This window comes from Bombus vancouverensis, chromosome 16 (genome assembly GCF_051014615.1).
Source record: "Bombus vancouverensis nearcticus chromosome 16, iyBomVanc1_principal, whole genome shotgun sequence".
In the NCBI taxonomy this organism is placed as follows: domain Eukaryota; kingdom Metazoa; phylum Arthropoda; class Insecta; order Hymenoptera; family Apidae; genus Bombus; species Bombus vancouverensis.
The window spans coordinates 8959955-8986441 of NC_134926.1; the positions used below are offsets into that span (position 1 = coordinate 8959955).

Below are 26487 nucleotides of genomic sequence, written 5' to 3' on the forward strand. Positions count from 1 at the left end.
TTGAAATTCTTATAAAGACTGATTACAATTAAAACCTAAATATTGTAAAACTAAAATAAAAATTTAAAATCTAAAAATGATAAGAATCTAATGATTGCTAAACCATGTTAAACAATTCTATTGTATATTTTAATATTGAAACTTTAATATTCTATCTCAACAGAAACTAATAATAAATCAATTAAAATACGAATAATAAAATAAATTAAAGTATAGTATACAAAAATACTTACGTTCTTGGACTCCAAGAGAGGCTTTATCCTCTTACGAGACCAGCCACTCTACCATCGAAAACGAACGTTTGAAAAAAAGGATTCATAAAAAAAAAGAAAAATAAGAAACTACATATTACCGCGCCCGTTCAAATAACAATCGGCGAACACTGACTCTAATTTCTTGTATGATTATTATGATGAAATTTAATGAGAGCTATGTGCTCTAAAGAATATTGAAAATAATATAAGGCAACAAACACTGACTCTAACGACCGCATTGCGCGCGATCACAAAAATTCTCTGAAAGAAAAACTTTATTAACGGGTAGGGGTTAAAGAAAAGAAGCAATATATTTTTTTCATATCTCTTTTTCTTCCAACAACTCCGAGAGTTTGTTCATGAAAATATTACTACTATATTAACAACACCAAATATTTAATTAATACATTAAAAATATTATTAATATTGTTAAATAATTGTTAAATGTTTACGATTTCATAATATAATTGATTTGTAAAAATCATACAGTGAATGTTCGCCATTATAGTTTCGAACATAGTTTATACCGATAAAATATGGCGCGCTCTTTTTTACGGTTAAACAAAGCTGCGTAATACGAAAAAGACGCGATGCGCAAAATATGTCCATCTTAGTATTCGTAATGAACCACAAAATTAATTTAGAATTTCGTTCTATTACGTATCAATTATGTTAAGATTATGAATTGTTCGTTAAAAATGTATACTGATCGAATACTAAATAAACGTTACCAATTGTTCAATAATATTAGAAAGCAAACATGTAAATGACTTTGTCTCTATTAAAATGAATCAAATGTTACCAAATCTCCACGAGAACTTGTTGAATTCATCGCCGATCACCTTCCATCCTTTTTCATTCCGCGCCATGTTTGTTAATTTCGTGGCGTCCTTCTAATGTTTCCTAAGTTTCCTCGTAATCTGCTGGTAATCTCAACAACGAAAGACCAAAACAATAGAATAAATGTATTAAAAGAACAAATTGTATAAAAGTGAAACAATGGTCAAGGTCAAATTGTTTTTTGAAAGTTCATTATACAAGCTACCGGCAAATGTGACAACCAAAAACATGGTAACGCAACAAAGATAATCAAATAATAGGTTACAGAAGATTGTAATAAATTATTGAGTAGAAACGTACGTTAATTAAAAAATAGCGTCGGTTCCAGCACTAAAAAAATGTCTATAACAGTACTACCAGGAAATTCCACTTTGCTATTACATTGCAGAAGACAACACCCATCACGAAGTAATAATAACAAAAACAAACGTCTGGCTGCTTCGAGTTTCGACTCTAAACTGACCCCGGCGCCACAGCTTACGCAGCGAATTTCGGTTTAAGAAAAGTGAGAAGAGAGATCGCCGACAAGTCGAGCGCGCACTGATATGGTAGTCGCCAAATTCCTAGAAAAGATACCTAATATGCTTTCGAGAGTTAGCATACTCTGTTCCAACTAAAGAGATCCATACGTTAGACTGAAATGTAAAGAAAATAAACATGCAGCTAATATAATTTCAACAAAGAAAATTTATCGGTACTGAAGTATTCTCACAAATTTTAAATTCATTTATCTTCGATTTATGTTTCAGTACTCAGTTAATAAATCAGTATATTCTTTTTTTGCTATTTACATACAATGTCGTAAAAGCGTATAACATAAAATATTACGATACAGTTCACAGATATCAGAAATAAAAAATTAGATGATTTGTAATTTATCGAAAATAAAATATTTATTAATTAATTATGTACTATTGCCTGAGCATTACGAGATAAACCGAAGAAAGGCGCATTTTTAATTTGCAAGAATATTGGACATATTGGTATATTGGCAGGAGCAACAATAGACGCTAAAGGGAAATTTCGTATAAATTCATTTAGAGGAGGAAAAAAATGCAGTATCGATTATTAATTAATGTTAGATTTTAATCTTGGGATTAAGATTAATAATCTGTGGAAAACACAATGTTTGTGTTTGAAATAATATAATGTGATATTTATTAAACAATTGTTACACGAATTGTAAATGTGCGTTCTAGAATGTAGACAGTTGGCTAGTTATTCACAGACTAACTGGCTTAGTGACCCATGGCCCTTGAAAAGGTTTAGAGCCCCACTCTCTATGCAGTAATGAGTGTGACCTGTGTGGGTGTCTGTATGGCGTCACATGCGGCACAGAACCTAGTAATAGCTTCTCGACTTGCCCATCTAGAATGTTCCATCCATATCCTCACGTTTCTTCCGGCGTTTTTTGAAAAAGCATGCACTTGGTGCCGTGGTGCATCTCACGAACGCACGCTAGTGGGGATGGCGCTGGGCAACGAACGGAAGAATCCGTACGATCAATCACCTTATCTGCATGCGATTGATATCGTTGTATTCCAACAATTAAACATTAATCTTCAACATATTAAACTGCTTGAGACATATTATTGAACAAATGGGGTATCGGGTAAAACATCAAGTTTTTTAAAAAAATTACCACTTTAGTATTTTTAACAATAATTTATAAGGTGTCCGAATATTTTTGTGGGATGAAAATTCACTTTGTTCTGACATTTCTTCTAATACTTAAATAACGGTTTGTTTGAAGTCAAAAGTTCTTTAGTTTCTGACATCTAAACATACTATACCTCAATAGATTACAAAATATTTTTGTTTTTTATGTGTATTTATTTCAGACATAGAACATAGAAGTCAAAGTTATACTAGTGCCCGAATATTTTCGAGATCGACTGTATGTATACATATACAGTTATATACAGTTATAAGTATATGTAACTCTAACTTCGTTTTTATTACATTATTCACTCATGTAGTTAATTTTCATCAACTATTATTATTTATATGTAATATTTATTTACTGATAGTAATTATTTCTATATATATATTTATACGTTATGAATTGTCGATAGCATAATTCTAATTAATACTATTGTCAATATATTATTGTATAATAACTTAAAAATGAAAGAACTGCTTCATATTCTCACAATAATAAATTAAAATTATCTTTGAAAAAGATTATTATCTAAATCTCAATATATAAGGATTATATATTATAATTTCACTATTAATTCTCAATAAATCTGTATATATTATAATTTCATAACTAATATGTATATTATACAATATATTAATAATATTAATATTTTTCATATTCTTTGCCTCCAACCTGTCAATATATGTCCTATCCAATATTCATATAATATAAAAATTCCATAATTTATAATTAATAATCAAACAACGTGTGATGGTAATTCGTATTTCGAATTATTTTAATTCCTCAGTATTGAAGATGGCACTGCCAACAAATGTCAGCTCTATGCGATGTAAAATCAAACAAAGGAACAGTTCTTCCCGGTTCTCCGTCGAATGTGGATTGTTGAGCATTATATACAATATGTCAAAAAATGCATTTTATTTCTTTGCTCTTGACTGGGCAAAAGAGCAACAGAAGCGTGGCATATCTGTCCCAAGAAATATGAAAGAACTTTCATCGCTTTGTAGCGAAGACTGGAAGGTGATATATTTCATATTTCGGCTATTTATTTAATAATTTATTTCAATAATTTAACTGACCACGTACCATTCTTTGAATAAAAAACATTCCAATTTAATAAATAATTCTAATTTAAAAATATATATCATTATTTAAAATACTTACATAATATGAACATTTAGAAGAATTTGAATGTAAATGTTTGTGTTAACATACAAAGGTCATTTTAACAGTAGAATAACTGACTGAGAAATTTCTCAAACTAATTTTTTTATGTCCCTATGTATAAAGTGATATGCAAGAGAATATGTGATATTAATGATTTTTAATAGTTATTTGTTGATAAAATTTTTTAGTGGAAATTACAGTATTTTGTATAATTCTATGTTATCATAGAAGCTTCCTCCACATGAAAAGGGAATTTATAAGTCTAGAGCAAAAGACAACAAGATTAAAGCTCAAATGACAGTAGGTAACAGAACTACAATTGGTGAAAGTGTAGCTGAGTTAGAGTTAGAGCAAAAGAGACAGGAGGAATTTCATCAAAACATGCTTCAATACATAGAATCTATAGTTGGTGTAGGTGTAAGACATGATAGTAAGTATTCCAAATTAAATCTTCTTTTCTAATAAGAACTTTTAAGATATTGATTAATTATTTAACATTTAATATTGTCATTTGTTACAGACTTGAAAAATTTAAAATTCATATTTATACATGTCAATTGGTTTTATAGAAGAGACATAGGAATTAACAAGTATGACTTTTGTCCTGCAGAATTTGCAATTGCAGAATTTAGTATACTACATGGTATTCAAAACGTATACCATGAAATATTAAAGGTAAAAATACCTTTAGGATGGAAAAGAGATGCACTAGAAACTAGTCAGGAAACACACCAAATCCCTATAGAATTAGATGATGGGGAATATGACTTTGCACTTATGTATGATAAGTTCTCCAAATTTATGGAACGTAATAAGACTGGGAGAAGGTATCCTCCATTGTTCACTCTGAAAAACTCATATCCTATTGTGGAATCACTGCTACAGAGATTGAATGAAGCAAGTGGTAACTATAGATATTTATAACAGCTTACAGAAGATAATACAAAATTTTGGCAACATTTTTAATTAGTAATTGTATTTTAGGTCAATCTGTTGACGACTATCTAATCTATTCAATAGAAGCACTGTTTGGAGAACTACGAAATGCTGCTGTAAAGAGCGTAGACGAACGTGGCATTCCTCTTGTTCTTGCCGAAACGGAATTTGCAAAAGACTACTTATCCACTATGCGTGGCTTCGAGTGTGAAGTATGCATACAAAAAATACTTCTAATCATTAATACTATATAATACCCTTAATAACAGCTTATTTTGATTTCCATATAGTTCCATAAAATTGTAGATGTAGCTCAGTACTGCAGTAAATCCATAATAACAAGATGGGGTATGACGATATGTGATTATTGCTGTGAATACCTGAATGTTAAAATGATCGAAGGTGTGCATTGCCCATACAAGAATTCCTTCGACATTAATAGACAAGATACTGCTAGCGGAAGAACTGATAACATTGATCTGAAGATGAAGACTTTAAAAATACTGGAAAACAGGGTAGTAATTGCTGATATGAATGGAGTGAGTAATAAATTATTGATTTTTAGTATATAAAATTATGTGAGAAAAAGAGAGAGAGAGAGGGTGATATTGTTTCATATTCTGACAAGTATAAAATTTTTTCAATATAATTAGGTATCCAAAGAGTATAGGGATAAGGTATCTACACGATCTTACGAAGAAGAGAAAAATAGACGAATGGAGAATAAAGTGGTCATAGTTGATCATGCTAAAGCTAATACATCCAAATCCAACACTGCAGCTGTAAGTACAAGTGTTTCAAACCGTCACGGCTAAACTTCCAAGCAGTTAATTAGAATGTACAAAGTATACAATTTGAAAATAATTTATTTCTCGAACTTTTAGCTAAATTTGCCAATGCGACCATTGCGTGCACCTAAAACAATGGGTAAGTATATTTTTGTGTCCTACTTACATCGATTTTGTACGATTTAACTAAATATTTTATAATATTTTAGCTAAAGCTCTTAGTGGAACACAGGAAGGCTTCGAGCTTCTTAACGATGTTACCAATTTTCCACCAATTGGTGAGACATTAATTTCTAGAGATTATTTTTTTCTTTTTAAATATATTTTATGAATTTCCAATTACCTATATTTCAAAGAAGAGTTAAAAAGCTATAATGTATACAACAAACAAAAAAATTATAACGAGTATAAAGAAAGTGTCAATGAAAATGTATACTTTGTACACGGTAGCCTTGAGACATCACTTACCCTTAATGGTGAGGTTACAGTTTGGCTAGGGTTAGGTTAGGGTGTCCAACTATTCTACTTTGTGTATAGAGTGTAAGAAAAATATCAGATTATTTCCGTATTACCAGTTTATTCGGTGAAAATTAATTAGATAAAAATACCACATAATTGACTTTCCCTTAAAATTTCCAAAAATTTATGATATGCAATATCTTTATTTACATAATCTCTCTTAAATCAACGACAGAATCAGTTTTATGAACCGTGACGTATGCTTATCTTACACCCTATACATAAATAAAAGTAGTTGAAAACCCCACCGCTAGGTGGTTTCTTTAGAGTACCATTTCTCGCTAGGAAATTTAGGAGATACAGATGTTATATTCGGAAAGAAAATCAGAATTGGTATCGCTTCTCGGCCTTATGGCTAAGATCAAAGTGTAGTATCTGTTCTTATCAGCTTAATATCTGATACACTTCCCATTGGGAAGTCAGAATATTAAACTGATTTTTGGAATCTGACGGAGGGTTGGTGCTTGCTCCACCTCTGTCGTGAGTCAGCCTAGCATTGCAGTGCCGCTAGGATTGGCTTGATAATTTATTTAAAAACATAAAGCGACTTTTGAATTTATTGCTTTGAACGTTATTTTGAACATTATTTTTCTGAGTAAGATATAAGGTAATACTTGTTTAATTGTAGTGCCTTTCTATCTACAAAATGTGAAAGTTAATTATAGTAACTTAAGAAAAATAGTGCACAAATAATTTCAGTAAAATATATTATAATAAAACATATTAATATTTTGTGTAAAAATATTTTTCTTTACTTTTAACGGGTTGTATGGTACAATTTATGTGAAGTATTTCTAATTTTTTAATTTTTATTTGTTTCAATATAGGAGGACGAGGTACAGTTAAAAAAGATACTACAAGGTTCAAGCTGCCTTTGGGCAGAGGTAAAATTTTATATATTAAATTGAATCTTAATATACAATTATGTTTGAAGATTTTATAATAAGTTTTACTTTACATTTGTATGCAGGACGTGGAAATTGTTAGGACAAATAGCTTTTGGTACGAAAGAGATTGGACTTTTTCTGTGACAACAAATTCGTATGGAATCTTTGAAATACACTCTTACAAATAAGACTTACATAACTTGTGTGTAATTTGTTTTATGAAAAAAGAACAATATTTTGTTACAAACTTAGACATAAAAAAAGATGAAAGATAAAGACACGATCTGTTACCAAAGTTCATAAAGAAAATATACGATTAATTTTTAATGAAAGTGAATTTTATTATCTAAACCTTGAATCTCAAAATAATTTGTAATTTTGTTATTACAAGATTTAGAATGCTAAACTGCTTTATAAAAGTTTTTGTGATTTTAATTCTCGTTCTGTTTTCATGCCGTTGTGTTTTGGATATATCTTAGACTATGTATAAATTTTATTCAAGAAAGGTTAAAGTTATCCAAGAATGCGAGGGTTTCCATAAATGATAATATATTTCGTGGAATTAGTCTTACTTCTTACAAGTGGCTGATTCGTACATTCTTTGCGTGCATGGCTGACTCATACATTTCGAATTGGCGACGGCGTGCCGCCGAGTTAGATAACTATCTATGTATATATGTTATTTCGAAACATAATATGTATAAACAAAAATTATTTATTAAAAATAAAATGGATGGAATTCATTTAACAGACCTTAATTTTTAAGTCATCAATATGGTAGTACTCTATGAACATATAGCTTCTTACTAATGGAATTCTTTATTATACGTTATATTTTTATACTTACACTTGAGTAAAACTTTATTATTAAGAAAAATTCATAAAAGAATGGCCTGAAATTATTTATTCATTATCAATTTCATTGGCTAATGGGTCGATATTGTTAGATCGCGAAATATAGATATTCTCCCTTCTATAATTCCGTTTCCTCGTCCGATGCCTCCATAATGTTCCTGTGCCTCTGTTGATAGCAGAGCAAATAAGTAGGATTTCATAATACAAAGATATATGCTTAATTTTCCGTTCTTTTCCCAAGTATATACATATACCCACTTTTCTTGAATATACCTTTACCAATATTTTGATTTTCCGTCAAGTTGCCATCAAGTCTAGCAAGAATCTATAAGACAAAATGACGATCGAAGAGAGATTCTTTTATCCTTTTCTATAGTGCTTTTGATAAAAATACAAAACGTTCAAAATTATGTAAGAGAAATAATTATATATAATTTGTACCAAAATGTTGTTTTTATATGCTTATTAAATTTGTATTAAAATAAACAAAACTGGAGGGGAAATATTGTATATAAAAAAATCAAATTATCAAAATAATTGTAATTACGTATTATTAATATTACATTACGAGAATTTATTACAAGGTTTAGACATATATTTATTTGTATAGATTTTGTTTATATACAAATTTGGTTATATTTACATCGTCTTAAATTTTATTTACAAAATGAGAAATTCTTACAAACACCAACATATAAAACAAAATAAAAATTAAGGAATCAATTTATCCGTAATAATAATTTCACTCATACTTTATTAATAATATAATACAATTACCATCAATGACAAAACATTATGTTATAACACAGACGACTTGTATGTACTTATAACTACATATATTTATTAAATGTAACATCACATTTCAAGTAGGATATTCAGTTTACTTTGATCTGACATACATACTGATATACATAATATGTAAACATAAAGGTTAGTATTAGCATTTAAGAGAAACAAATTTCAATTGCAAAAAGGATACACATTACACATGAGAGAATCAACGCATAAAGCGAAGTGAATGATACTTTTGAAATAAAAGACCGGTATACTGTATCACGAAACAAACGTCATCAAGCAATTTTCTCTGACACAATCGATGCATTCGGCTTGGCTTAGTAACACAACACGTCAGTACTTTGAAGATGTCGTTAGGTCTGCCTGGACAAGACTGAACCTGCACCGACTTGTTCCTAATTCCTGAGAAGGTTCCTGAATCATCCAACCCGTCGCGTTGGAAACAGATTTAAAATTCGCATCCCGTTGTTCCGCGAAAGAATAACTCCACTCATACTAATAGTAAATAAAATAATTTCGTTAGTAATTAATCATACATTGTCTTATACTTACTACATAAAATATGAAATATATCTTAAATTTGTATTTTGCTAACACTTCTCAATAATTGTTCAATTATTTAATTAATTCAGGAAGGATTAATTAAAGATTTACATTCACTCTATTACTTATCTTGAATTATATTAATTATATTCATGAAAATGGTTCATTATCATTATTGTAATTATATACCGAATATTATAAAGATATATATATAATATTATTATAATATTATATATATTATATTATTATAGATAGATTGTGTGTGTGAGCGCACGCGCTTGTGTGTATGTGTATATAAGACAGCGCAATTTTCTGTTTGCAAAGTGTTCTGCATTGAATTAAAATATGCGTCGGTATAATAGAACCATTTGAAAATTTTCATATAGCAAAATTTTGTTCAACAATTGTTATATATACTGTTTTTGCAAACAGATATTAAATAGACTTCAGTGCTTTGCGAAAAGCAGCTTTATTTATTTAGTTACGCGTTTATTTTTGTATCATTTTCTGTTATCTGATCTTTCGGTAATTCTGCCAATTGTCGGTAGATGGTAGCGCGACAACTGTTCTGACAGTTCCAAACTTCATTTACTTTTAAAACTATTACATTTATTAATTTAACAGTACAATCAGTAATCAAGCTTCAACAATAAGGATATTGCAATAGTTATATCTTTGGAAAATTAACAGTCCTAATCACATAACAAATCTAATATTAATAATAAATTCGAAAGAAATAGCTTAATTGCTGATTGCCGTGTTTCCGCATAACTGTTTCCAAGCAGAAAAGAACAGCCATCTTTTCGAAGAGATGATGCAATCGATGACACATATCGACCGTATCTCCGATCGCTTAGCGAATCATAGAAATTGTTAACCGTGGATTTTGGCGAACGAAATCAGAAAACAAAATATGAACGAAAACGGTTCTACTTTAGCGATAAAGTAAAAAACAGTTCTCATCAAACTATAGCCTATCGGATGTTAAGCGAAAGCCGCCAGCTGGGAGTGCTATTTTGAACGAAGTACAACGTTGCCAGTTCGTGAGGCGAACAAGTTCAAACACGTGCCCCGTGTTTTGCTCTTGGAAAGAGATAACTGCACAGCCTGGCAAAACAGAATGTTTGCTTTCCACTTGGTTCGCATTCATTTCCCGTTTACGTCCGCAAAACCACCTAAAAAAACGAAACAATAATTCTACGCTCCTTAACAGCAAATTATATTCTCGACATATCTATATCTTACAAACTTGTGTCACATGTTTACAACATTAAAACATGCAAATATATATTCAAACGAAGAGGGAAACTTAAATCTGGAAACGACCAAAGATATTATGTATTATAGTATTCCATATTTTATTTATCCTTACCCCAATTTGGTTCTCTTTTACAAAAAATTATCATACTTTGATAATTAAGGTGATTGTATGTTATAATGTGCATTTATGTAAAATAATGTTTTAATTTTGGGAAGAATTTTGCAAAAGACATGTTCGAGACTTCGAGAGTCACCAGCTGGACAAGAAAGTTCAGGTTCGTCGGAGAACACATGGCAACGCAGCAACTGCGTGAGCCGAGATGCGCGGCATGAATAGCACCGCGACGTTGATGGGCCGGCCCTATGTCAGGGGAATGGTGGGGGAAGGGAAGGGGTAAAAGTTTCCACGACAGTGGGGATGGGCGGAAACGGTGAAACGAAAGGGGGATGCGATACCGCTCTGCGTGTGGTGGTCGTCGGTGAGGGTAATATAACCGAGGTAATGTTACCAAGTTGCTGTTTACGGAGAGTTTTTGGAAATTTCAAAGGGGCACATCTAGTTTCCCGGTTAAATTCGAAGCGCGGCAAATCGAATCGTCCAATCGTGATTATGGAACCGCTATACGTTAACTTATACGTCGGGGAACATATGCTACATGAGAATCGAACTAACGGGAATAGTTATCTTGGAAATACGTATACATGATGCGTTTTGCAAATTATCGAACGCATTGATAATGTATACATATATCGTATACGCTTCCGCGTGGAACTTTCTGCGCGCCAATCGATTTGAAACCCTGCCACTGCAATTTTTCTGCCTCAGAACGGAAATTCAATATTTTACAAAAATGTTTAACGTAACGAGTGATTTCAGTATTTTCATCAAACTTAAGAAATTTGTTAACAACTGAATCGAAGGACGTAGGACTAAATTAGAAATATAAAATGTTCAGATGCAACCAATATTACGTTGTAATTACAATGTATACTAATATCTCGAAAATGCTTCTATGTAAGTGGCTGATACTTATCTGGTTCAAACTCGAACAATTTACTGAGTCGAAAGCAACTTATAATGAAAGATGTAGTAGGGTTAAGTTCAAAACCTAAAATGTTCAAAAACTATCAATACTATGTATTTACATTATAATTATAGACTACACTAATAATTTAAAGAACTAATTTTGTATAGGTAGTTGATAGTTATAACTCAGACTTAAGAAATTTGTCGTCACGAAAGTAACATGTAATAAAAGACATAGCAGAGTTAAGTTGGAAGTCTAAAATGTTCAGAAATTACTAGTACTATATACATTGTAATTATGAAATAATAATGGTAATAACTTTAAGAATTAGGCTTATATAGGTGGTTAATATTTATAGTTGAAACTTAAGAAATTTATCAAGTCGAAAGTAACTCTTAAGGAAGGGCGTAGTAGGGCTCGGTAGAAAACCTAAAATGTTCGGAAGTTACTACTACATTATAACTACAAACTATACTGTACCAATTTGAAGGATTACTTCTACCTCTTAAGGTATAATAAATAATTTTTCTATAGTTCTAAGATAGACTAATCAAGGTGTGTTTATAGGTTAAGGAAGGTTCCCAGTTAAATAAATTGCGTTGCTCAAAAGCACTCGGTTTGAAGATTCTCGAGAAACGTCGGAGTATAGTGGTAGGCACATTGGTGACGGTGAAATCGTGGAGGGGACGACCCCTCCTGCCCTACTCCGGTGCGCGCAACGTCATTGTGCCGTGTGGGGCCATGATCGTTGGAGTGTGTGTGCGTCCCTCGAGCTACGCGCAGACCTACCCAGTAAATACGAGGCTTCCGTTCCCTGTGCGTGTCGAGTGTTGAAACAGTGCGTAGTTAAAAGAAGTGATAGACTTTCGTCTTCTTGACATCCCGTGGTCACCGGCGTGTTCCATCATGCCGTTGAGTATTGGGGTTAACCTAAGAGTGACCGGACATTGTAATCAGGGCGGTCGTAAGTACATGGAGGACATGTTCAGCGTGGCCTTTCAATCGACACCGGATGACAAAGATCTGGAGTATGCCTTCTTCGGAATATTCGACGGCCACGGAGGCGGCGAAGCTGCCACATTTGCTAAAGAACACCTGATGAACGTTATCGTCAAGCAGAAGAACTTTTGGAGCGATCGGGACGAGGATGTGCTGCGAGCCATCAAAGACGGATACGTGAACACGCACTATGCGATGTGGCGGGAGCTTGGTAGGAATCTTATTTCCGCCATTTGTTCCGTTATTTCTACTACTTCACTCGTTTCCCGCCAAATCTCATCACTTTTCACGCGTATTTACAAAGAAACTTAATGTATCTACTATTTTTTGAAGAATTTCTCTCATTGTCCCGCGTATTTCCCCCACCACCTATGCTCGATTAGGTTAGAATTTAGGTTATGTAATCCGAGCTAACCTGAAAGTTCAAACTCTGAGAAAAAGTAGTTGAAAGAAAATATTCGATATCTTTTGTTTTTCTATGGGCTATTTGTTCGTTATAAAGCAAAGAATCGTAGAATGTGGTTTTCGACAGGAATTCTCAATGAAAATATATGTTGACGAGGATGTATTTTTGTGATAGACAAGTGGCCGAGAACCGCATCCGGATTACCATCTACGGCCGGGACCACGGCTAGTATAGCCTTTATTCGTAAAGGTAAAATTTACCTGGGTCATGTAGGAGATTCTGGCATAATATTGGGATACCAAGCAGATGGTGATCCTCAATGGCGTGCAGAAGCTTTGACCAAAGACCATAAGCCGGAAAGTGGGCCAGAAATGATGAGGATACGTCAGTCTGGTGGTAAAGTTGTTAGCAAGTCTGGGGTTCCAAGAGTTGTTTGGAACAGACCTCGTATTGGGCACAAAGGACCTGTTCGAAGGTCAACTCATATAGATGAAATTCCATTTCTTGCTGTTGCTAGATCCTTAGGTATATTGCTATTAAAATATTAGGGAAAAACCTATAAGAATGTATGGATCATTAGATGATTAACAACTTTGTATTTTATAGGTGATCTTTGGAGTTATAACTCAGAGTTGAACACATTTGTTGTGTCTCCAGAACCAGATGTTAAAGTAGTTGCGATTGATGTGGAATCACATCGTTGCCTTATTTTTGGAACAGATGGTTTGTGGAATATGTTGACACCCCAAGCTGCAGTGGCTATTGTCCAAGCTGCAGATAGACATAATGAGAAACATCTGATTGCTTCTCAACAAACATGTAATGGGGTATGTTTAAAAGGAACTTGAATAAGATATTAAACGTACAGAGACATATTTGTAATTCCTATTTTAAACAGCAAGCTGATAATGTTCAACTGTGGATAAATCCTTCGAAAAGTCTAGTAGATAGAGCTTTGGAAAAATGGTCATTAAAGAGGCTACGTGCAGATAATACAAGCGTGGTTACATTAATGTTAGATCCACCAGGTCCATCTCGTAGTGAGGTATGTATGGTTAAACATTATCCATCCACTCTTTAATAATATCATTAAAAAAAGGAAAAAATGATTTGGAAGATACAAAGAAAGATGTTGGTTATATTGTTAAACAAATTTGTTTTTTTTGGTTCTTCAAGATTATATTGAGCCAGAAAGAGTGTGTTGTAACACATCGTACTATGCACACACCTACAGCTACGCTTGCAGAAGCCCCAACAAGACATACCTGTAATCAAGTCTCTCCAAGTACACCAAGGCCTTCCCCTATAATAAATCATTATGTTGATCTTAACCGGTCTGTACCAGCTTTTTCAGATGAGATTGAGGGGAATCGAAAGGAATCATATGTGGATAATATATGTACACCTCCAGATAAAATTGAAGAAAATCAATATCAAAAAGATGAAAAACATGCAGATATCTCAGAAAATTTGGTCAATGGAAATGTTCAACCTGTAGAATTATCATCCAATGAAATATTAAAGAACAGTATAGAAGTAAATAGTCTCGAATTTGAGGCAGAAGTAGAAAAAACCAAGACCAACGAGGGACAGCCAACAAAGATAACTGAAGATAATACACTAAATGAGCAGAAAAATTCGAGATCATCTCGGCAATCACCTGAGATAGAAATGAAAAACGATCCTGATGTTTCAAATGTGATACACCAAAGTGCATTTTCCAGTGAATGTAATGGTACACATTCTTCCACAGTCGTTACTAATACCACAGAGAGCAATGAAGTAGTTCTAGCGAGTACTAGCTCTAATGAGAATGAAGTAAAAGCTAACATATTAAATGGATCTCGTCACAGACAAACAACATTATTCTCAACCTCAAGAAGAGACGTTCGAAGCACGAGAAGGATCAGCCTAACCACACATCCGCGAAATACTTTGGGGGATGCTAGTTCGTTGGAAACAAAAACATATGTAAATTCTAGACTTAAATCGCGTAGTACGAAAGTGTCAGTATCGGGAAACACGGTGGAGGAAGGTGTGAGAAATTCGACGAGCAAAACGAGCGGTAGTGCTGTTGCTACTAAACGAAGACACAGTGCAATATCACAGAGTGTAGTTAACACGATTGAGGAGTCATGTATGTTACAAGAACCATGCGTTAAAAGGAGGACGCGATCGGAGGATCGTCCGAACCCGGTCGATGAGAACGATCCAGCGAATCAAGCCACAAAGGACGCGAGTAGTAGTATGAGCTGGCCTAGCACGGATTCCAATATTGCTCGTTCTACGGCTGTTGCTACCACTGTACCTGTACACGAAAGGCTACTGTCGCTAAATAGCTTCCAAAGAAATTTGGAGAAAAAAGCTACGCCAGTGAAAGCTATCAGAAGGCCGTCTTTCAAAGGTCTGTTGAAACAATTGTGGGCTGCTAGTCTCAGCGCAAGAGAGTGGGATCAGGGAAGAAGTAATCGATCGAATAATTGTAACGAGCGGAGGATAAAGCGAGCCGTGTCTATTATAGGTCCTTCAGATAATACGACTGTTCCGCAACGTTGGCTCAGGTTAGTTTCCTTATCGTTTGATCTTTTTTTATCGTGTCTACTAACTTGTATTGAAACTAAGCTTGCATTTGCGCGAAGTGATTTTGCAATTCCTTACCTGATATATTTGTATTTGTTTTTATTCCAGGTCAGATACTATCGCAGCGACACCTGTAAAAACACTACGTTCACGTAATGTAGACATAACTGGTCACACGATATCTCCACAATTAGTACATCAGTACGGAATAGTAAAGCAAAGTCGACTCTCTTTACCGTGTAAATTGAAGCATTCTAGTAATAATGGATTTCTACAGTCAAATAGAGTAAGGTCTTCCTCCTTGTCGTCCAGTATAAAGCAAACTAGCAGTAATACTGCGAACGGAGCTTGCTCTACGATTAGTCCTACGAACACCGGATGTAACTCTAGTTCCGGAATGGCTAAGAGAGTCAAATCACCCTATAACCCAAGTGCTAGGTCATTAAGCACGCGATCTCGCATTAAACGTCTTGGAAAATGAGGTAGGGTAACGTATATTAATTACACTGCTTGTTACATTAAACAGGGTATCATTTGTTACCCTCACCAAATTTTTCTTCACTTTGCGTCTTGCTTTTCATCTTCATGGAAAGGTATATCTAACTGAGAGAGATTAACTATTCTCGTTTATACTGTTGCATTTTATCTTGAAACTTGAAGATGCTATAGGCAAGCTCTTGTCTCAATTTTCCAAATGTCTCGATGGAATTGGGTTTGCATTTTATGGACCAATTGTTAAAAAAAGCAAAGAAAAATAAGAATCATCAACGATTTCCATCGTTTCCTATTTTAGAATAGTTCTAACTTCTTCTTAAAACAATTTGCTAGTAATAAGTATATGAGGATACTAAGTAGGATAACAATTTTCTTATCGATACATAGTAAAGTTTTACTACTTCCACGGCACACTACGGGTCAAGAGTTGATCGTATTTTTCATATTTGCATAGTTTCACACGTTGAAAGATATTTAGCAATAATGTAGAATCGATCGAATAGTATAACGTATTTCTTCATGTTCCATTTAGAAAAATGCATACATTAATATGATTATTCAAAACAAGACATGGCACGTCCATACGGATAATTGAGTAACTCTGTTTTTATACGAACGAAGATCATTTAATGTGAAATATTTTGTAGATACATACAGATATATTAGTATTACACAAATACAAAAGCTTTTGAATCAAGATTTAACAATTTTCTTTAGTGTTCATTTTTGTCTCCCAATCTTACTTAGCTGCCAACTGGGCGACTTTTTTCAATGTTATTATTTCAGTAGCCGTACTCTATCTGTCTCTCTTTCTCTATCTCTATCTATATCTATATCTATCTATCTCCCTCTCCCCCCCTCTCTTTCTCTCTCTCTTTGTGCTTTGAACCATCTTAAATTCGTTTTTAAAGCAACGAATGCTTCTGAGTGTGTAGTAAGCAATAAGAACGTTACTAATAGGATCTAATCTATAAATGCTAATAATAACCCAAAGACATCGTACATACCTACATACAATGAATAGTGATTAGAGAGAAAGAGGAAGCATAACCGAAATGAAAACACAACATACATACACGCATTGAACATAAACACATATTTCTCTTGTTTACATCTTAGACAACCCGTTCGAATAATCGAACGTTCCGTTAAATAATCGATGTTCCAATAATCGAATTTTTCGTTAATCGATCGTTCCATTAATCGGGGTTTCGATAACTGAGATTTTAACGTCATGTCAATCATAAATTGCATGTGTATTTCTTTCCAATTGTATATACTATTCCTGCAGATTGTAATTTATACATTGGAATATCTCCACTGTTATCCACGTATGTAATTTCCCGAATGTAGCAATACTTCCTTTTTTTCATGCCGTGGTAATAGTTTCTGAATAGTTTTTGATTTTCAGAAATCAGTGTTATCGGTTTTCAAGTTTGAGTAAAATATTCCTCTTTCTCAAGTAATAGATCACCATGCTACTTCATTTGAACAGATTTTGCCATCAGAAAGCTAACTAGGTACATTTCTATCACTTTTCACTTTCTTAAGAAAGCATAGCACCTTGTAGGATTAAAATGAATACTATAATCTAAACATTTGCTTTATCTAGTAATTATTTCATAATATATTAAGACTTTTATTATTGTTTAAGATTACAAAACCAGTTGGAACCCAGTATTACCAACAATTGGAACAAGAAATTACTATTTTAACATAAGTAAAGTTAGACCTTTTACAATGTAATGTATAACGAATATTAAAATATTAGAGAAATTGTACAATACATTATAGATGATTTTGTAAAGAACAATTTGTAAAAAGTTGAATTTGTTGTATGAATAACTTAAGACCTGCTGGGTACTAGGTCGAAAAGCATAGTTTTAAAACAGGTTCTGTTAAAAAAATTTTTTTTAAATAATTTCCAACTTTTTGAAACCAATAAGACGGCGTATCTCATTAATTGTCAGCTTAATATTAAATGATTCCTTTCTTAATTCTATGCTTTCTAATGTTTGACTAGCTTGTTAAATTGTTAATTATAGAGTTTGAGGAAGCTTGAAACAGAAAAAGATAAAGAACACGAACATGTGTATAAAATATGTGAGTATGAGAGTAAAAGAAGTAAAGGATAACTGTAACTACAAGTGTGTATGTGATTTGTAGAAATTATTTTGAATGATTCCTTTAAATGTTCCAGTGTTTTACGTGGGAGCGACTTTCAAAGAGGACTAACAAGTCATTAAAGAGAAAATGTGATTTGCTTACAGTAAGATTACAAAGAAAATGAAAATATCTAGTACGTAGGTACGTAAAACAGCGATCCGCTTTGGCCAAGCATGGAGGTGACTGTTCAAGATTCGTTCGGTCGACATTAAGGGAAAACCGGCGTGTATAATCATGAAATTTTTATATTTAACTTTATACAATGGCAGCACAAAATCTAAGAAAGTCTTTCGATATAATAAGGAAAAACGAAAAAAGGGACTCGTAAGTAGTTCGATTCTATTGTATTCACTATTGTAAGTATTTAGTCGTTCGCTTAATTACGACGATAATTTTGAATAGCGTCTACCTTGGTACGAAGCGGTACGAAAAATGACTGTCTGTTATACGATACAAAATTTAGATTATATTTATAGCAGCTACAAAAAAGAGAAAACGAACGAGTGAGTGAAAGAATTGAAAAATTTATTTGTTGTATGGATATATAATAATTCTTCAACAAATTTTAACTTTTTCTCAATTTTGCAACAATCAGAAGGTGGTTCATATATATTTTTATGGGCGAAACACGGCAGACTGTGGGTACTGAGAAAGAACGGTTCGCAGAGTCGCGTTTTGCTCGCAAAAATGTACAAGAGTCGCCTTTCGAAGTTCGCAAAATTAGAGATGTGTTGAACAGTGAATCGTTAAAACGATGATTGAGATGCAGATGTTTCGTATAATTATGCGCTTAAATCGTTAAATAGAAATGTATTCTATTGGAGGCTTTTTTTCATTTATTACGAATGCGGTGATTATTTTTAAGTTTATTTAAAATTTGCGAATAGCGTGAAACTTACTTCAGGATAATTTTGAAAGTTTGATTGCATGTGTGCTGAAGTAATAATATGGTCAGAGAGATTGAGATGGTAAATTCTCATCCACATGTTACAATTTTGTTCCATATACATATGTATATCCTCTAGAGTAATGTTTGTTGAAGATTAGAGGGTGTTTTATGTTAAAATAAGATTATTCATAACATGGTTTTTAGTTGACTTCTATCTTTTGGAATATTTTTTATAGAAATAGTACAGTGATCATACTTGATGAAAATTTACCATTTCTCCGGGATTATTTGACCAAGTGAAAAAAGAAAATGAAGACATTCAGAAGCGTAAGCTTGTACGAATTTATTAATATTTTTATATCTTTCTGTTTTATTATAGACAGTGCAGAGAGAGACATAATTATTTCAAAAAACAGAGAGGAAAATAGTATGACAAAGGAAAGAAAATAATGACACGTGCCTACAATAGTTACCATTGAAATTTGTATATATATATGTATAAAGTGTATTCATACATATATCATGAGCCAAGAAGAAAGTAATTTTTTCATTGTTACCCAGTGAAAATATAAACACCAAATGATAAGAAAGAAATATATTACAAGGTAGATAAAATCTGAGATACATAAAATAAGAACATTTCACTATCGCTTCTTGGTGCATGCGATCAAGTAGCACTATCTATACATATAGATATACTGTATATGTATGTAAATATATATAAGTATATAGGCGCATATATATACATACATATTGTAAAATAAAAACGCATATATTTGTAAATCATCTACATGTAGATATAATTAAAAAAAAAAGATTTAGATGATTGTGCTCATAAGAGACATAAAGAAAATCTTCGCTAGCGTTTATTTATATACATGAGAAATTATAATAGTAACGAAGGAAATGAAATGTAGGAGTGGACGAGGAAAAAAGGATCCGTCTAGTTCTGCGTTTGTAGATTTAACATTCGTTACATAGGACGTGAATTAAAAACAAATAAATAGAAAAACTAAGTATTTTCTCTGAGAGTCAAAATAAACGGGAAAAGGAAGAAATAAGATTTAACAGAGGAACACAGAATTGTATAGAGAGTGGAAATTTATAGCGGTTTATCTCAGGTTAAGCATAGGTTGAAGGAGGCATACTCGAACAAATGTGTGATCACGTTTCAAATCTGTATATTTTAATTAAATAAACTGAAATATACAAATGTTTTTAGCAAATATTTTCTTCGCGAATACCAGCATAAGCCTTCGTTGTACTTTGCCTAGAAACTTGAATATAACTCTTGAATTATGGAAAAAATATTTATCTACTTATTTATGTTGTCATAAAAATGTTTAAAAAGTTTACAATTCTTAATAAAGTACAGAATCAAATTAATTCTGTTCTTTCTATTGTTTTAGACTATACTTCTTAGAAGACTGAAATTATGCTTCAATAAAATCAAATAAAATAAAATTCAGCAAACTTATTTGGTACTGAGATGCAAATTGGATATTTCAAAAATAATTTAAACGATTGTTTATATTTCTATGCTGTTATTTGAAAAAATACAATTTTACATATATACAGAGACACAAATAAGTCAGATTTTTCTTTTTCTGATTTCATAATATTATTTATAGGCATTTTCACGAATATGCTTAGCTCATATACACATACATTTAAAGGTATAATGTTAATTTATATATCATACATAACAATGTACATGCTAGATATTCATTTAACTTATATATCAATAATAAATACTTTCCCTTTGTTTTGAAACCATCACTCGCACAAAGATATCCAAATACAGTATTGGTGATGGATTACAATTTAAATAGAAATATAAGAAGCGACAGAATATGATTCCTTAGAAGAATTATCATTCGTACTTGTATATAATCTAACACAAAGTGCATATTTTTTCTTTTTCTTTCTTTTTGTCTTTTTGTAATTAAACTCACAGATAGAATATCCAAAGCTTATAAAAGTTATCTGCAATTTTACAAGATAATACTGAAACTTGTAAACCTAAAATGTATGCTAGAAAGTATGCATTACTATTTTTTTAACATTATATTTATATCTTTTTTAATTATTTTAATATATCTTTCAGAATTCTATGCAAGGAAAACATTCACTTAATAATTAGTGTAAATTTTGAGAATTATATCAAATTCTGATTATTCAAACTTTCATTTTAAGAACACTGAATTACTTAATGCATCTATGCCAAAATGTAAAAACAATTTTTTGATAATAAAATGTATTGACAATGAAAGCAGATTTTATATATTTTTACAAATATGGTAAAAGATAGTGTGATTGCACAATTCTGCTAATTTAATTTTCATGACACGCGGAAATTGTTACAAGTTTTCATCAAATTGAAGATATTTGAATTGCCATAAAGGATCATAGTCTAAAATTATTTAAGAGCAATACATTGTTTTACGAACAACACTGTAACAACACAGAAAATTTGTATCATTAGTATTTGTAATACATATATGTAATTTTATTTATTTTTTCCATAGTTTTATAATGTTTTTGCAGCTTGGTACTCATTTATATAAAAGTGCCTAATTAAAAAAGATTAATTCAGTATACAATCAATGAAGTTTAAAAAAATTGATACAATAACAGACTGAACATCCAATAGAAGGAGAAATATTAATCCTTTTCTTGTTATTACAAAAGGTGTATTGAATTCATCAATGTGTTAGTCATAATAATAAAATGTATCACAAAGTGTTACAAATCATTTGAAAATATTTCATTAAAAAAAAAGAAAAAATGAATTATATACAAAGGAGAACATTTTGTAGAATATTTAATTATATCTTAATGAATCTCTAAAGAATTAATAATCGGAAAATGTTAAAATATTCGATATAACGATGTCGTACAGTAAAATTTACTACGCTATTAGAAGAATTAGTAGCAATAATTAATTATGCATTATCGATTATCAATTATATGTTAAAAATGTAATTCATTTTTCTTTTTGTAGCCATGAATATTTCAAAGATTTATTACACCATGAAACTCATTTATTATTACAATTAACTATCTAGAGTAATTGAATCGGCATTTTAACGTGCTTCAGTTCAAACACACTCTCATGCACCATATGTATACGCATACCCATTAAATGACAAAGACGATAAGGCACAGAATACACGTTATTACTTATGAGCAATCATTATACGTGATTGCAAAGCCCCGATAAATGGAAAAAAAGGCAAGAGGATGAAAGGAACTTGTTTCATAGAATTCTGAGTTTTCAAGAAAATAAAGTAATCACCCTCTTTTCGTATGTGAAAATACCATGTCACCTACAATTTCATTTCTTCCCAAATTATTTATATGAATAGAATATTATAAGAATCGTCTACTAAATTTTCAATAATAAGAAAAAATAATTAAAAAAAAAAATTGTTTAATATTTTCATATATGGATCATGGCAAATGATATTTTATGATTCGTTCAATTGTCATAAGTTATCCTTGCTAGATTCTGATTACGTAATTTCTTGCTAAAGAAATAAAATAATCCATGAGAAGGCTTAGAAATTTAAAAAGAGGACTCAAGTACCGCATGTAGAAATGATATTTTCTTCACTGTTATTAGAAATTAAATAATTTGCTAGAGAATTGAATTTGTTTTTTTACAACCAGTGAAACATAATTACTAAAATAGTAGTCAGTTTGTGCCCTAGGGTTATCACAAAAACACGAGTCAGACTCTCGTTTTCCCTAAAAATTCATCTCAAATATCATTTGAGAAATCTTTCACTAAACTCATTTGCTACATGAGTCTTATTATCATGAAAGATCATATGTACACGTGTATAGCCTTTTTCAGATTATACGGGGCGGTGATAAAAAAAATATTGCAAATATATGTATGTAATGTTATATGTGTGTGTGCACTGCATACGATTACACGCCATTAAGAGTACTCACATTAAAAAAGTTATTTATTCTTTAAAGAACGAGTTACTCTTATGGAAAAGATTCTAAATTTTATTTACAATTCATTACCTAAAAATACATACTTAGTTTTTTCATTAATGAAAATATCCTTAATGATATAGAATATGCACATTTTTCATCGTTATCTCACTCATTTACCGTCATTGTTTGACAATCTTTTCTTTTTTTTTTTGACACGGTATCCATTACGATGGAAATTAATTGCACAATCCGATTAAAATAAAAGTTAAAAATTAAAATTCATCCCTAATCATTATTTTTCCCACCTTTCACAAGAATGTTCTTTTCATATTATACATATAACATTTAAATGGCTAAATAAAAGTATTACATTAAACAATGGCATTCTCTTTTGTTGGCTTTACATGATAAATAAAATAGAAAATGGGAATACTACTTTGTTGATATAAGTAACTAAGCCGTCTCAGATACATACAAAGTTTTGATTATCGAAAATAGCAGACATAAATATGTACCATTATGCTATCTTCTTCGATAATATATTATGATTTATCATCTATAAGGCTTGAAAAATAATGTTACTGAAAATTCACAAATATCTCGATACGTCGAACATTTCATGACAATATATCTTTTTAGAATTCCGAATTCCCATTTAGTGACTAATTAATCGTGTAAAAGTAGTACCGGTTACGTCATACTTATGTACTTATACTTAAACATATAGAGATATTTACATTGTCCTTTCATACACCATTCGACACATTTATAAAGAAAAGTTTTTCAAGTTGATCTCGTATAATGATACACCAAATAGCAATTGCATAAAAATTCTTGCCTTCCTTCTTCAACATATTCCGCACACGTAATCCTCGCCAGTAATTATCGAGTAAAAGTATTAGCACAAATAATGTACAGTTACGAAATAGATCTTGCACGATTTCGTGGGAAATGATACCAAATGATTAGTTAGCTGAGTGAAATTCATCACGAGACTTATTATTACTCTCTTCAATTTCCATTGTATACAAAGTGTCTCATAATCAATGGTAAAATCGATAACAATTCCCTATTCTATAACTAAAAATATATCGAAAATCTGGAATAACATTCTTTAATCGGGGATTTCATTTTTGATAAAAATGGGATTAAAACTTAGTGAGCTATACGTCTAATTAAATTTTGATTGTGTTGAAAGTTGTATTTATCAAGGCCGAAAAAATAATTCCTTGCTTATTAAAAATATTTTACGTTTTTATGAATATTTCTTATTATTTCTTATATATAATGATACAAAATTTAGGTGCGCTTTTACGTGCCAAAAAAAAAAAAAAAATGTTTGAGAGCTTAATTATCGATTTTGTTATTAATTATGAGAAATCTTGTATAACGCAATGCTCGTTTTAATGGTAAAAGCGAATGCAATGTTCGTTTTAATGGCAAAAGCGAATGCAACGTTCCATTCATGATTGCTGTAATTGTTATCTAGCATTGGAAGCACCAATTCATTTTTATCAGACATAGAAGAAAGATATACAAAGAAAGGTTAATATATTAGCCTTAATTGATTATACTATAATAAAAGAATCATTAAATAACTAATGACTTGACGTTCTTTAATTAAAGATCTTTAGGATAAATGTTCTAGTAAACTGTTATCAAATGTTTCTTCAGTCTTGGGAGAGTAAAATATTCGCGAATAGTCCCTGTTTGATTTTTTTTTTACCACGGTATTCGTTCAAGAACGAAACTATATCGTTAATTAAATATAAGGGTAGTTCATATGTGTTGTTCAAGTGCGTAATGGATCATCCTTTTTCATATCTTTTTCGTTCCACTACCTAGTAGTTATATTTGGTTTCGTATGTTTCTATTTTTTAAACAAGATACTTGACTTTAAAAACAATGAAAAACTGCTTCGAATATGTTCGTGTAAATGCATAAAATTAAAACTTAAGTCGACAAAACGTCGGCTTCAGTCGGTTTTGCAGTAAATTGTATAAAACTCTGCACGCTGGTATAACAAATAATTTTCTCATAATTTCCTTTTTTTTTTTTAAGAATAAATTTTCTAGGCAGTTATAGAAACCAAATTTTTGAGTCTAATGCAATTTTCATCCAAATTCGAGCTACAGAGTTTTTGTTTGGTTACTAACATCCACTGCTCCAAATAATAATATTAACAGCAATTAAAAAGGTAAAAATACTTTCTCTCATTATGCGAACACTGTGTTCCTTAGTCGACTTGAGCAGTGTACCTTTTTCTTTTTGGCATGTTTTTATGACCACAGTCGTTCGCGTTAGAAACGGCTTCCGTTTCCTCTTTGGGGAAATCGTGGAATGAGAAAAAAAATGCACGCGTTCACCGACAAACCACACAACACTCTTGTAAATGTACAAGTATATACGAGGCACCGTTTTAAAACGCTAAATATGTACAATTGTTCGCCCTAACGCGTTCTCAAGTGAAAATATGCGCAACAAGATCCTTTCATAACGAAGACGAACTACGTAATATGATCATCGTGAGAAAGCAAAATTTTTTACACCACTCTTTGAGTCTCTCTGAACAAATCGATTTTTCATTAATATTCCCTCTTTTCTGTAATTAATGCTGCCATCACACTTTTGTACTGCAAAGAAGATGAAGAAGTCAGCGATGAGAAACGAGGAACTGCAGGAACTAACGATCATAGGAGAAATTTGAAACCATAAGTTGTGTCCTCGTCGAAGCAATAACAAGAACCTTTTTATCGATGTTCCATGCATTTTGAAGAAATCGTTTGGAACATTCAGCAACAAGGGGAGAAACAAGGTTCGTCGTTGTTGCTTCAACGAGGAGAGAACATTAGCGAGGTTGCGTCCTCGGAACCTAACCTGCGTAACTATTACTTTCGGCACCGTTCAATTGGCATTATTTTCAATCGTGGACATCTGTTAGTCACACTGAACGTTCTTTAACTTAGTTTCGACACCGGAAACGGCCAGAAATGGCTGACGAGCGTGGTCCTTATGGTCACGGGCGATTAAAACGAGTCTTTGAGCGCTATGACCGCCGTTGATCTTCTGCCGAGCTTCGGACATTCTTGGTGTCAAGAATGATCTCAGGTGCTGCCGCTTAATTGGAAAACACCTGTGGAGCACTCGCTGTGCTCGTTTCTCCACGGGCTACACGGCACAGCCTTTTCTCGTTCCATATAGAATTTTTAACTCTGGAACGATGATCTTTCTTATCAAGGCGTTCGTTTTCGCTGTCAGCATCTCCCGGTGAACATCCTTCTTGAAGATCTTAATGCCTGGACGATGGACCAGAAATGCGTTGTCCAAGATGAGGAAATCGTAGTCAAGGACGCACAACGCGTAACCCTAAAACGAAAGTCAAACTGGGTTAATGATTCAGAGAAATCGCATTGGAGAGGTTGTTTTATGAATATTACATGAATCGACGGTTTTTCGGTCATCTTTT

General features: G+C 32.0%; 3 protein-coding genes, 2 long non-coding RNA genes and 1 other non-coding gene across 14 annotated transcripts in view; 3 read left to right on the forward strand and 3 right to left on the reverse strand.

Moving 5' to 3' along the window:
• Positions 1 to 2222: 2222 nt before the first annotated feature.
• On the reverse strand, positions 2223 to 4172 carry LOC143303747 (uncharacterized). The gene is made up of 2 exons (XR_013060348.1): positions 3922 to 4172; positions 2223 to 3847 (listed from the first exon to the last, which is right to left on the reverse strand). It is a non-coding gene; the product is annotated as an uncharacterized LOC143303747 (long non-coding RNA).
• Positions 3446 to 7386, forward strand: LOC117161510 (protein maelstrom). 2 transcript variants are annotated; one of them, XM_076625459.1, is made up of 10 exons: positions 3446 to 3777; positions 4156 to 4354; positions 4445 to 4828; positions 4909 to 5072; positions 5151 to 5399; positions 5514 to 5642; positions 5745 to 5787; positions 5858 to 5926; positions 6995 to 7051; positions 7138 to 7386. In XM_076625459.1, the coding sequence occupies exons 1-10, from the start codon at positions 3508 to 3510 to the stop codon at positions 7152 to 7154; spliced, it is 1581 nt and encodes a 526-aa protein (XP_076481574.1). In that variant the 5' UTR covers positions 3446 to 3507; the 3' UTR covers positions 7155 to 7386. The 2 variants fall into 2 exon arrangements, with proteins under 2 accessions (XP_076481574.1, XP_033198984.1); XM_033343093.2 differs by having other exon boundaries at positions 3447 to 3777; positions 4153 to 4354.
• LOC117161517 (U2 spliceosomal RNA) lies at positions 6503 to 6694 on the forward strand. Its single transcript, XR_004465036.1, has one exon. It is a non-coding gene; the product is annotated as a U2 spliceosomal RNA (small nuclear RNA).
• Positions 7387 to 8600: 1214 nt separating the features above from the next.
• Positions 8601 to 11175, reverse strand: LOC143303793 (uncharacterized). The gene is made up of 3 exons (XR_013060449.1): positions 10620 to 11175; positions 10493 to 10562; positions 8601 to 10422 (listed from the first exon to the last, which is right to left on the reverse strand). It is a non-coding gene; the product is annotated as an uncharacterized LOC143303793 (long non-coding RNA).
• A 945-nt stretch (positions 11176 to 12120) lies between these two features.
• On the forward strand, positions 12121 to 20287 carry Pp2C1 (protein phosphatase 2C). 7 transcript variants are annotated; one of them, XR_013060442.1, is made up of 8 exons: positions 12121 to 12745; positions 13115 to 13465; positions 13547 to 13767; positions 13839 to 13985; positions 14117 to 15501; positions 15629 to 16002; positions 18061 to 18118; positions 18216 to 20287. XR_013060442.1 is itself a non-coding variant. In XM_076625695.1 (7 exons), exons 1-6 carry the CDS (start codon positions 12442 to 12444, stop codon positions 15999 to 16001), a joined length of 2781 nt encoding a protein of 926 aa, XP_076481810.1. In that variant the 5' UTR covers positions 12121 to 12441; the 3' UTR covers position 16002; positions 18061 to 20287. The 7 variants fall into 7 exon arrangements, 3 of the variants coding, with proteins under 3 accessions (XP_076481810.1, XP_033198991.1, XP_033198990.1); XR_013060441.1 differs by having other exon boundaries at positions 12122 to 12745; positions 17670 to 18505; positions 19450 to 20287; XR_013060443.1 differs by having other exon boundaries at positions 12122 to 12745; positions 17670 to 18322; positions 19450 to 20287.
• Positions 20288 to 23069: 2782 nt separating this feature from the next.
• The window catches only part of LOC117161516 (beta-1,4-glucuronyltransferase 1), a 59436-nt gene continuing 56018 nt past the window's right edge, over positions 23070 to 26487 (reverse strand). For both annotated transcript variants that reach the window (XM_033343101.2, XM_076625696.1), the window contains exon 6: positions 23070 to 26387. In XM_033343101.2, coding sequence (XP_033198992.2) covers positions 26190 to 26387 — 198 coding nt within the window. In that variant the 3' untranslated portion in view covers positions 23070 to 26189. The remainder of the gene's footprint in view (positions 26388 to 26487) is intronic.